General features: G+C 33.1%; 2 protein-coding genes across 3 annotated transcripts; one reads left to right on the top strand and one right to left on the bottom strand.

The window, feature by feature from the left end:
- Positions 1 to 3,595: 3,595 nt before the first annotated feature.
- Positions 3,596 to 7,631, top strand: LOC133677333 (uncharacterized). Of its 2 annotated transcripts, none has more exons than XM_062099308.1 (5): positions 3,596 to 3,983; positions 4,272 to 5,205; positions 5,462 to 5,557; positions 5,696 to 5,832; positions 7,223 to 7,631. In XM_062099308.1, exons 1-5 carry the CDS (start codon positions 3,739 to 3,741, stop codon positions 7,344 to 7,346), a joined length of 1,536 nt encoding a protein of 511 aa, XP_061955292.1. In that variant the 5' UTR covers positions 3,596 to 3,738; the 3' UTR covers positions 7,347 to 7,631. The 2 variants fall into 2 exon arrangements, with proteins under 2 accessions (XP_061955292.1, XP_061955294.1); XM_062099310.1 differs by having other exon boundaries at positions 3,844 to 3,983; positions 4,200 to 5,205.
- Positions 7,632 to 8,614: 983 nt separating this feature from the next.
- On the bottom strand, positions 8,615 to 10,574 carry LOC133677064 (cytochrome P450 71A1-like). The gene is made up of 2 exons (XM_062098904.1): positions 9,495 to 10,574; positions 8,615 to 9,389 (listed from the first exon to the last, which is right to left on the bottom strand). Exons 1-2 carry the CDS (start codon positions 10,428 to 10,430, stop codon positions 8,778 to 8,780), a joined length of 1,548 nt encoding a protein of 515 aa, XP_061954888.1. The 5' UTR covers positions 10,431 to 10,574; the 3' UTR covers positions 8,615 to 8,777.
- Between the last annotated feature and the right edge of the window lie 1,784 nt (positions 10,575 to 12,358).

Below are 12,358 nucleotides of genomic sequence, written 5' to 3' on the forward strand. Positions count from 1 at the left end.
CTTACTTTATTTCATCATTATGGTTTATTTCATGGTCGACTTCTCCTACAATCACTCCCGCTCTCTTGTTTATTTCACGGTCAACTTGCAACGACAGCAGCAAAAACAAGTTTTTTTAATTGGTTTCAGTTTTTTTGGTTTTTAATGCTAAAAAACGACTCGAACCGGTTCTCGGTGGAACTGTCCAGGTTATATTAATAAGAAATTGAATACTATTTTCCGGTTAGGTTGAATTTTTGATTAAAACCGAACCGGACCGGACCGTGAACACCCAGTAATACAATGTAGGGTGATTGTTAAGTTTTTTTCAATCAAAAATATATTAAAATAATTATTTTTTTAGATTTTTTTACTTTTAATATTAACACATTAAAATTATTTAAAAATACTTTTAAAAAATCAATTTAATAATTAAAAAAAGATATTTTTTAAAAAATAGAAGCTATTACATTACTAAATGATCACGACTAGGACAAGAATTATCAGCGTGAAAAACATGACTCAATCAATCATCCTTTTATTTTAATATATAAAAATAAAACTAGCAAAACCATAATATAATTTATTAGATGAATATCTCGTTCACAAGCAAAGATCGCATGCCAACCAATTAAACCTTCCTGTATTATTAAATTAGTTCAAATCATTAATTTAATGCGTGATATTTAGACTATAAATCTTTTTACGTATAATAATAATGAAATAAGATAATCAATAATACATGATATAAATAAATATAATAATGTTTAAATTTTTATTGTTTTGATACATAATGATAAGTGAAAGATCGCATGCCAACCAATTAAACCTTCCCGTATTATTAAATTAGTTCAAATCGTTAATTTAATGCGTGATATTTAGATTATGAATCTCTTGCGTATTATAATAATGAAATAAGATAATCAATAATACATGATATAAATAAACATAATAATGTTTAAAATTTTATTGTTTTGATACATGATCTTAAGTGATGAATTGGTTCATCTAATAATTTTTCAACCAGTAATAATTTTATCAAATGTAGAATCTTATTTAAAATAAAATCAATATAAGAGAATCGCTAGAAAACAAACACGGTAAAAAAAAATTAAAAACAAAATAAAAACAAACACGGTAAAAAAAATTAAAAAAAAATATTTTTAAAAAAACCTACTCAAATATCAAAACCAAATAATTAACAACTAAAATACATAGCAAAGCAACCTTCTAGCTTGGGGCGGAAAAAAAAACTTGAAAAGTCAATTAAACTCGGGAAACTATGAAAAAAATTGATTGAAAATATATGACTTGGCTTTATTTTAGCAACATGGGAATAAAGAAGCATGGAGGAGTGATCAAGAAGGAGGAGAATTAGGTAGAAATTCTGGTTAGTAGTCTCAATTTTCATCAGAAAAAGGAGCATATATGACATATTTTGATTAAAATTGAACCGGACCGGACCGTGAACACCCCTAGTAATACAATGTAGGGTGATTGTTAAGTAATTTTCAATCAAAAATATATTAAAATAATTATTTTTTTAGATTTTTTTACTTTTAATATTAACACATTAAAATTATTTAAAAATACTTAAAAAAATACAATTTAATAATTAAATAAAAAATAAAAGATATTTTAAAAAAATAGAAATTATTACATTACTAAATGATCACGACTAGGACAAAAATTATCAGCATGAAAAACATGACTCAATCAATCGTCCTTTTATTTTAATATATAAAAATAAAACTAGCAAAACCATAATATAATTTATTAGATGAATATCTCGTTCACAAGCAAAGATCGCATGCCAACCAATTAAACCTTCCTGTATTATTAAATTAGTTCAAATCATTAATTTAATGCGTAATATTTAGACTATAAATCTTTTTACGTATAGTAATAATAAAATAAGATAATCAATAATACATGATATAAATAAATATAATAATGTTTAAATTTTTATTGTCTTGATACATGATCTTAAGTGATGAATTGGTTTATCTAATAATTTTTCAACCAGTAATAATTTTATTAAATGTAGAATCTTATTTAAAATAAAATCAATATAAGAGAATCGCTAAAAAACAAACACCAGTAATAATTTTATTAAATGTAGAATCTTATTTAAAATAAAATCAATATAAGAGAATCGCTAAAAAACAAACACGGCAAAAAAAAGATTAAAATAAAATATTTTTTTTAAAAGAAAACCTACTCGAGCATCATAATTAGATAATAAACAACTAAAACACATAGCAAAGTAACCTTCTGGCTTGGGGTGAGAAAAAAAAAACTTCAAAAGTTAATTAAACTCGAAAAATCAGAAAAAAAAATTGATTGAAAATATATGAGTTGGCTTTATTTTAGCAACATGGGAAAAGAAGCATGGAGGAGTGATCAAGAAGGAAGAGAATTAGGTAGAAATTATGGTCAATTTACATTAGAAAAAGGAGCATATATGACATATATAGTGGATTAATATGATGTTAGCAAAACGTGAAGTCTCAAAGGAAAAGCTATATGATAGAGATTGGTGTGTGTGTGTGTGTGTGTGTGTGTGTGTGAAACATTTGTTCATGAGCATCTCTAGTTTTTGGTATGCTTGTTGTGCTTCAGCTGTGGACGTATCCATTAATCTATGGGATTCGTCAGACTACAAGCACAATCAAGAGGTGATGGCGTGTGTTAGCTGTATCATCAGCAAAAAAAAAAACACTTTCTTTCTTGTAATTTTTTTTTAAAATAAAAATAAAATAGTGTTTGGAATGTTAAATAAACATAAAATAGATATAATAGTTTATTTTATGAAGTTATTTGGTGGAGGACAATATAAAAATTGGTTTTCTTCATGTTTAAGGTTGTTCCAGTGAAGAAAAATAAGATAAGTTGATCTAATTTTCTGTATAATGGTTAATCTGAATTGATCCGAATCGATGTGAGGACAAAAACAGTTATTACTATAATTTTAAAATCCAACTAAAAGGTCGATCCAGGGCAAGATTTAGGTCATAAATTGAATTGACCATTGTTCCAAATCAGGACATGTTAATTCTTTCTCTATTCTTTTTTAAATTCGGACTGGTCCAGACCCTAAATCGGTCATGTTATATCTCGTGTTTACTAAACACAAAATAAAATAAATTATAAAGTCTAGTTCAATACACACCAAACATAAGATAAAACAGTTATTAATCTAATCTTATCCAGTCCAATCAATATCATCCAGCATATCAAATATTATCTAAATATCTACCTGCATGTATCAAAAATCAATCAAGTTATTTTGTTTTAATAAGGAAAAGGAGAGTAGAGTGGAATTTTATAATGATACAGGAGCATAATTATAATACTTGGTTTAGATTTTTTAGAGTTTCACTCGACTCGACACATGAATTATGGATTAATTGGGTTAACTCACATAAAAACAGTGACTCGAGCCTGATTTTTTTAACTAAAACAATATCACTTTCATGAAAACATAATTTAATTTGAAATGAAATCTAAACCCAAGTCAATTTTTGGATCAACATTGGTTTATAGTTGTGTCATATAGTAACTTGTGAGTGAGAATTGAAGGCAAAGCCTAAGTAAGCCCAGCTCACATAGAAAACAAACTTCTGGACCTTTTCAGGTCCAGTGTCATTATCAACAACGTTGTAACTGGTCTCGTTGCTAGTCGACTGTTGGTAGCATCTTTACCAATCAGAACAGCACCATCAGAGTGGTTCCTTCCAAGGAAAAAAAAATTCAGAGATGGAACGTGGAGAATTTCGGGGTGCTAAAGCATGTGGTAAAGGGTTTCGGATAAGCTTACTGCTCTTCTTGTGCATGATCACAACACAAGTGAAGGGATCGATTCATGAGTACAGAAACGAAGCTTTTACTACGAAGTCCAATGCCTTCTTTTTTCATGGTGGTAGCGAGGGTCTTTATGCTTCTAAAGCTTCTCGTCATCATGATTCCTCTGCTAGCTCCCAATCAGGAAAATCCTTCATCAGGTTTTTTTTTTCTTTTTTTCTTTTTAATTTTCTTGTTGAGTGGATTTCCTTTTATTCACTTGTTAATTGCACTTTTTTTTTACTCAGTTTTGTGCTTTTCTTTCTGGGGTTTTCTTAAATTTCTAGATTTAATTATTATTGTGGCTAATTTTTAGGATCATAGGGTAGAATGGGTTTATTTTTTGTGATTTCTTGATGTCATTGAGAATTGTTCAGATTTCAGTAACTGTGGGTCCCACATGATGGAACGACGAATATTGAGCTAAAGATTTAGCTTAATATTTTTAGGTTTGAAGGGGTGACGTTTAGGAGGACGAAAGAGTCAGCTAGTCGGCAAGAGGATATGCAGCCGAGTACTGGAGTTGTTGAAGCAATCATACTTGATGTGAAAGATAGGGAGAGGATCGGAGGGGCGTTTTTGAAGACTAGTGCTATATGTTGTAATCATACTCTTGCGGAGACGGGTTCTTGCAAGTTAGGGGAGGTGATTTTCCAGAAAAATTTGGGTAATCCTAACTGGCCGCGTGTTATTAAGACGGACTTTGCAGGAACAAATGAAGAAGCCAAATTGGAAGCTGATGAAATCGAGATAAACAGTAATGGAATGTATTACCTTTATTTTATGTTTTGTAATCCGGAATTGAAGGGGACAGTGATCAACGGGAGGACTGTGTGGAAGAACCCAAATGGTTATTTGCCCGGAAAGATGACTCCTTTGATGACATTCTTTGGAATTATGTCTTTAGCCTATCTTGTGCTAGGACTAGCATGGTTCTTAAGGTTTGTTCAATTTTGGAAGGATATTATACACTTGCATTACCACATTACGGCTGTTATTGCTCTTGGAATGTGCGAGATGGCTGTTTGGTATTTTGAATATGCCAATTTTAACTCGACTGGATTGAGACCAATGGGTATCACGTTGTGGGCTGTCACCTTTACCACTGTGAAGAAGACTCTATCCCGCCTTCTTCTTTTGGTTGTCTCAATGGGTTTTGGTGTGGTTAGGCCAACCCTTGGTGGCATAACATCAAAAGTGCTTCTTCTTGGTTTGGTATATTTTATTGCTTCTGAGGCGCTTGAGCTCATTGAACATCTGGGAAACATCAATGACTTTTCCAAGAAAACAAAGGTGTTTGTGGTGCTTCCAGTTGTTTTCCTGGATTCCTGCTTTATTCTCTGGATTTTCTCATCGCTGTCAAAAACTTTAGAGAAGCTTCAGGTGATTATCTTCTTCTACCTCTCCTTCCAGATTTATAAACTATGCATGTATCCACTGATGATGTGCCGTTAAAAAATATAAACCTATGAATTCGTGTATTTGGATGGGTGCATGCACATCTTGGCTGTCTTTCTGTGGAAAATGGTCTGGGGGTGCTGTCTTTCTGCCCTTGAATTGCTATCGTTAGTACCTTCTTATTGCACTTTTGAAATGATTCTTTCTTTCTCTACTTTTTTCCTTCGTTTTGTGGATGAAGATGAGGAGAAACATGGCTAAGTTAGAACTGTACCGGAAGTTTACCAATGCCCTCGCAGTGTCTGTACTTCTCTCCATTGCCTGGATTGGTTTTGAGGTAATGTTTATTTTCTTGTTCTACCCACTAAATTATCCCTTTGCTGGTCTTCACCAGAAGATGAAATATGATAATTTTATTATTCACTAATGTATTTATTAAAGAATACTCATTCTCCTCTGGCCTATGTTTGCTCAGCTATACTTCAATGCTACTGATCCACTAAGTGAGCTGTGGCAAGTTGCTTGGATCATCCCTGCTTTCTGGACCTTGCTAGCATACTCACTCTTGGTGGTGATATGTGTGCTCTGGGCTCCTTCACGTAACCCAACAAGGTACTTGCTTTGACATCACCTTCACTTTTGTTGTTTTCTACTTTTGGGACTTGATGTTGTGAATACATGGGCTCATTTGGCCTTTTGCAATTCAAGCAGGGCCTTGGTCTTTTTCATGTTGTTAGGGATATTGGTATTGCTACTATCATTCTGAATTTGAATCCATGCTGCTTCATGAACTTGAAACTGGTATTTTTGTAGATTGGAGTTGTAATAATTCATAAGCATATCATTCTGGCAAGTTGATGCTAAGTCTGATATTTGTTTTTGTTGTTATCTGGTAACTGTTAAACTCTGCATACTCAATGCAATATTGTTTTTCATTTTTTACTTCTTGCTTACTTAATCACTCCATTTATACTGTTTTTTCATAACAAAGAAGTCTAAAGTAAGATTTATGTATTTTATGGGTGGTGGAACTGTGGAAGGCTCATAATTCTCAAAAATCTAGACAGAAGATGAATTCAATAATTAGAGTGAGTCTGTGGACGCCTTTAATTTTAATAAATCTAGACCGAAAGTTTACAGTGAGTCTGCTATTGCATGAGATGCCATGTTCTGTTATCTAAGTTCTGGAGGTAAGTTCTGGCTTCAAGAGGCTATCATGGGCAGTATGTTCTCCTTTTGGAAAACGATAGTACTGTCTCCTACACTAAAATCTGTTGGTTATTCTGTGGTATAGAAACTGAAATAGTGGAAATCCTATGCCCAGAAGAAATAAAACTTTTTTTTTGTTGTTCTCCAGTGAATGTTAAATCTCTGCATGCTTCTTGCCCTTTTTTTCTTTAATTTTTTTTTTCTTCTTTCTCACTTTATCTCTCCATTTATACAGTTTTCATAATAAAGAAGACTAAAGTTAGATTCATGTATTTTATGGGTGGTAGAAGGCTCTTAATTTTCATAAATATAGACAGAAGATGAATTCAATGATTAGATTGAGTCTTTGGAAGCCTTGTGATTTTCATAGACCTGGACAGAAGATGAATTCAACAACTAGGTAAGTCTTCTGTTGCTTGAGATACCATGCCAGGATAGTACTCCTATCTAATTTTTGGGAAGTTCTGGCTTCAAGAGGTAATCATGGGCAGTATTTCTCCTTTTGGAAAATAAAACTAAGACTCCTGCACTAAAATATGTTGATAATTCTGTGTTATAGAAATCAAAATAGCAGAAATCCTATGCGCCCCCCAAAAAATAAATAAATAAATTACCAGCAAGCATTTTTTTTCCCCTTTCTTGGATTTTTTACTAGGATGTTTACTGTTATGCATTGCCTGTATTTTTGTCATTTGAACTGAAATAGTAAAATCTAATCATATTAATATGTTGCTTCTTCTCATAAAGAAATAGATATCTAACATGCTGCTGCTAATCGGGCTTGCTCCTGCAGATATGCATATTCAGAGGGGGAGGACCTTGACGAGGAGGGTATATCATTGACGACCGGTGATATTGCTAATAAGCTGGAAAGGAATGCTCTTGTTGAAGATCTTGAGGAGGATAAGCGAGAATAGATGAGTATTACCCCACAAAGGTGAATCAGATCCGCACTCAAGTTGCATATCCAGGAATTTGTCGGAGTCTTTATATGCAATTTGTGTTATGTACAAAGCACCGGTGCATGAAATACAGAGATAGAAGAGTTCGACATGAGTTAGATTTTAGGCAATGAAACAAAGACAAATCGAGATGCTCGGGTTCTTGTATTATTTGTTATCTGCATTGAATTTATAACTGCTTTGAGAAATCCTCTCATTGTGCCCAAATCATCCTCAAAGCATGAAATCTCTTATCCCTAACCCTGACTCTCAGAGAAGATACATTCAGTACCAATTATTATTATTATTTTGAAAGCATGAAATCGATGAAAATGATATACACTTTGTACATTATCGGAAAAAGAAATTTAGTTTCAACTGACGTGTAAATTAGTCCAATTATATTCTTCAATATTGAATAAAAATTTAAAAATCCCCTCTGGATAAGTACACTAGTTGCAATTTTAGAGGCAATTTGGTAACGTATTTGAAATGGTTTGTTTTTTAATATAATTTTTTGTTTTAAATTCTTGTTGTATATATATATATATATATATATATATATATATATATATATATATTAAAAGTCATTTTAAAAAAAATAAAAAATATTATTTTAATATATTTTTAAATAAAAATGCTTTAAAAAATAATTATTACTGCCTTTCCAATCACCTTACCTTTTTTTAACTGCCTCCCATACAGTACGAGCCCTTTTTTTCCCTAATCAAAACGGTATTGGTCTCAGCTTTTGTTTTGGGTCGGTTTGAGAAAGAAACATCATGGTTCTTAATCATTTCTCTAGCCATCACCGCAGAGAAAACCGCTAGAGTCGGAGTATGCTCCAGATGCAAGAGCATTAAATGGCCATACTTTTTCAAGACTGCCTGGAGAAAAAGATGGGGGGAGTTAGCCTGGTTGGTGAAAGTTGCAAATTACTGGCAGCTTCGGTTGTACATGAGAAGTAGAAAGCACGAGGGAAGAAGAAGGAAAAGAAAAGAAGGGAGCGCTTTGCTTTGCGTAAATCTTGCCGTGTTTTGTTGCAAATCTGGCAGTATAGCCATTGCTGCAACTAGATTAGTAATTTTTTCACACGGCCAGCAATATCAAGAAACCAAGAAGAGATCTTAACTAGTTAAATTTTAGATTTGCTAGAGCTTATAAATTTAAAGACCATTAGAGATTTACTTAATTTAATAACCGTGAGATTAGTTAGGTACAAGAAAGCTAACCATGCAACCATATTAATTAAAAAGAAAAAGAAACCAAGAAGAGGTTTACTTTTTCATTGTTTTAACTTTCGAGTTACATAAAGGGTTTTTTTCGTTTCTTTTTATTTCTAATTTAGGAAGATGAGAACCAGAGCTTCTTTAAGCCATGACAGGAAAAGCATGATCTCTGGATTGCTCAGGGCGAGTATAATGAAGGTACAAGAAGAAGAGGGATCTTCTTGTAAGCAGTCATTCCACAGATCTCACTCATGTCCAATTCCTCTGGAGTTGCGCCATCAGGCAACCTCCAGTCGAACCAATATAGGAGATTGGCAATCATAAATTCAACTGCTGTGACCCCAAATAGGGCCCCAGGGCAACCCCTTCTCCCGCTACCAAATGGGATGAACTGAAAGTCCTGGCCTTTGAAATCAACTGGGTTGTTCTCAAACCTTTCTGGGAGAAACTCATCAGGTCTGTCCCAGAAGCTAGGGTCCCTTTGAATGGCAAATGCGTTCACAATAACTCTTGTCTTGGGAGGAATGAAGTAGCCTCCCAATTCAACACTTGCTGATGTTTCTCTAGGAACCAGCAGAGGGGCGGGGGGATGAAGCCTGAGAGTCTCTTTGATGATACATTTCAAATATCCCATCTCTTCTATATCATTTGCTTCTACCTTCGATTTCTTCCCTACTATTCTCCTGACCTCTTCTTGGGCTTTCCTCATGATAGTTTGATTCCTTACAAGCTCTGCAATCGCCCATTCCATCATTGTTGAGCTTGTATCAGTTCCTCCCACAAACATGTCCTGAGATTTTTCAAAATGGAAAGGTTGATGCTCAAGGAAATTTAGAAAACGAAAACAACAAAGACATGAAATCTTAATTTTGCTACGAGAGGTAGTGAGAGATACCAAAACAACTGCTATGATATTGTCTCGTGTGAGCTGCACATCAAGCTTGCCATTCTTCTGAAGTTGGAGGAGAGCTTGCAGAAAATCAGTCTGAGCACACCTGTTACCATCACTTTCCAAACTCCTATGCTCTTCAATCACCTGATCAAGAAGGGAATCTAATGTCCTCGAAGTTGCTTTCAACCGTGAGATCAAGCCTGTGAGAGTGTCCATCCATCCCAAGTAAGGGAATAAATCCCCAAAACTAAAAGCTGTCAATTGAACCATAACTGTCCTCGTCAACTCTCCGAACTTGCTGTTGCCGCCTTCCTTGTCAGCCTTCCGACCAAGTACACATCTGGAAACGATATTGTTTGAGACAGAGATCAGCATCTCACTTAGATTAACAGAAGTCCCACTATGACAAGCAAAACGAATTTTATCAATCAAGCCTGCAGCTTCTTCTTCTCTTACGTGGTGAAATGATTGCACCGTTTTCGGGCCCAAAAGTTCTTGAACACTAATCTTCCTGACTTTTCTCCAGTACTCACCAAAAGGAGCAAAACCAACATCTACACAGCCATGAAAAAAGATGCTCGCAGCTGTGGTTTGGGGTCGGTTTGCGAAAACAATATCATGGGTCTTCATAATTTCACTAGCTGCCTCGGCAGATGAAACGATGAGAGTTGGAACATGCCCCGTGTGCAAAAGCATTAAAGGGCCATATTTTTCCGAGAGAGCCTGTAAAGAACGATGCGGCAGTGTGCCGAAATGGTGAATGTTGCCGATTACAGGCAGCTTTGGGGGGGATGGAGGTAAATTGAGTTTGCGACTTCTAGTGAGCTTAAACAAGAAGAGAATGAAGGACAGAAAAATAAGAAAGAAAATAAAGTAGTTTAACCCTATTTTTGGACGGATTTCTTGCCATGTTTGCTTGAAATATAGCAACTCAGTCATCTCTGCCTCTACACAGGAACTAGAATACCCAGCAACTTTCTTGGAAGCTCGATCTGGCTCATCTATTTGCCAACAATTCCAAATTTAAAGGCACGGAAAACATGTAAACAACCCGTGATGTCTGATGACCAAAGCAAAATTGCCAAAACAACCACCATTCCAATTGACGGAATTGTTAAAAATATAAAAATGCTTAGATTCCTCTTTCGTCAGCATCTTATTAAACTCTCGAGGGTGGCCATTTCCACGTCTTGCCGCCCATACGCATGCACATGTTAATTGAACCGATGGTAATGTCCATTCTTTCACATTTATCTCGTCGTCTTCTCTTAATACACTTTAGAATATATGTTTTTAGTATTTTTAATATTTTCTCTTAAGAAAAAGCTAGTTCATCCACGATAATCTTAATTAAGCACACGCGCTGGAGACGCTGAAATTATTGATAAGATATTATGGTAATGAAATTTGATTAATATAAATATCTGCTGATTAATTTGATAAATTTAGATTTTAGTGGATTATGTTATTATTATAGTTTTGTTGATAAATTATATATTTTGATGAACCCTAAAATATTAAAAAATTAAATTCGTTTTTTATTGTATTATTTGATGAAATGTTGGTAATTTAAAAACATTATATTTTCACAATAATACAATTATTAATATCAATAATTGTATCACCTACTAAAAGGAATTGTAAGGCCATACTTTTTTTTTTTTAGTTTAAAGTAGGTGTTCAGATTAGATTGCCCGTACCTTGACTAATCTTATAAATTCTAAAGTTAACGACCATTTAAATTTTTAATAGCTATCATATGAGCAATTACAGATCTCGAATCTGAGACCATAAAAAAAACAAACCTTTTATGAGGTGAGAGAGTTATATATACAGGCATTGTGCAGGTATAGTTCCAATAGAAAACAAAAATTAAATAATTAATTATAGAATTATAGAGGGTAACGTGGTGTACTGCATTCCTTGTCACCTCCAATATATTAATAATAATAATAATAAACACTTACAATAAACATATTTGAAAATTACATGTTTGTGGGGTCAGGTGGTGCGTTCTTCTTTATTACATTAATTATTAGCTATGTTTGAAAATTGCATGTAATTGGATGTTTAAAAAGGCTTAATTGTACAGGGAAAAAAATTTAAAAATAAAAATTTATTTAAAAAATACTATTACAATCATAATTAATATCAATTGTAAGACTATACCTTTAAAATTATATCTCGTTAATGCAAAAAAAAAAAATTCTCTTTATAATATATGATATTTTCTTATATTTTCATGTTCAATTATCGAGTGACATGATTTTAATATCAATTGATTCTCATATATTTTCTGTATGGATTTTCTTTGAACTCGTCGTTTTGCTTTGTGTTGTGACATATTTTATTGTATATTGTCTGGCCTATGTCCCTCAATGTAGAGAATACTTTATTCTATTTAATTAAAATTGAGAAATGTATTATTTTATTATTTTATTTAATTGTATATTGCCTAGCCTTGGTACTTGCACTTCTCCGCGGGGCAACAATATTTTTCTGCATAAAAAATAATGTTCAGTCTCTATCACAATTTTTAGATTTACCAACAGAATTTTCTGTCAGTATTTGTACTATTATTCTGTTGGTAGTTAATTTACTAGCGAAATCACCGATGAAAATGCTCTATCGGTGAATCTTTCATCAGTGATTTTTTATCCATCGGTAAGTCTGTTGGTAATTAAAAAAAATATTATTACCGATGGATTTACTGACGGAAAAGGCGCACAAAAAAATTATCCGCTTCATTCCATCGGTATTTCCCTCGTAAAATACCGTATGTCATTCCATCGGTAATTATTTAAAAATATTTTAAAAAATCAATTTTACAAAATTATAAAATAATTAAATTAATATAAATCAACACT

This window comes from Populus nigra, chromosome 17 (assembly GCF_951802175.1).
Source record: "Populus nigra chromosome 17, ddPopNigr1.1, whole genome shotgun sequence".
NCBI classification, from domain to species: Eukaryota; Viridiplantae; Streptophyta; class Magnoliopsida; order Malpighiales; family Salicaceae; genus Populus; species Populus nigra.

What these genes read in the sequence shown, in the direction of transcription:
- LOC133677333 (XM_062099308.1), top strand. Translation starts at nt 3,739, where the DNA reads ATGGAACGTGGAGAATTTCGGGGTGCTAAAGCATGTGGTAAAGGGTTT. An exon ending in TCAGGAAAATCCTTCATCAG is followed by an intron (nt 3,984 to 4,271) that starts GTTTTTTTTTTC and finishes TAATATTTTTAG; the next exon opens with GTTTGAAGGGGTGACGTTTA. An exon ending in CCTTCACGTAACCCAACAAG is followed by an intron (nt 5,833 to 7,222) that starts GTACTTGCTTTG and finishes TTGCTCCTGCAG; the next exon opens with ATATGCATATTCAGAGGGGG.
- LOC133677064 (XM_062098904.1), bottom strand. Translation starts at nt 10,430, where the DNA reads ATGACTGAGTTGCTATATTTCAAGCAAACATGGCAAGAAATCCGTCCA. An exon ending in ATATCATAGCAGTTGTTTTG is followed by an intron (nt 9,390 to 9,494) that starts GTATCTCTCACT and finishes GAAAAATCTCAG; the next exon opens with GACATGTTTGTGGGAGGAAC.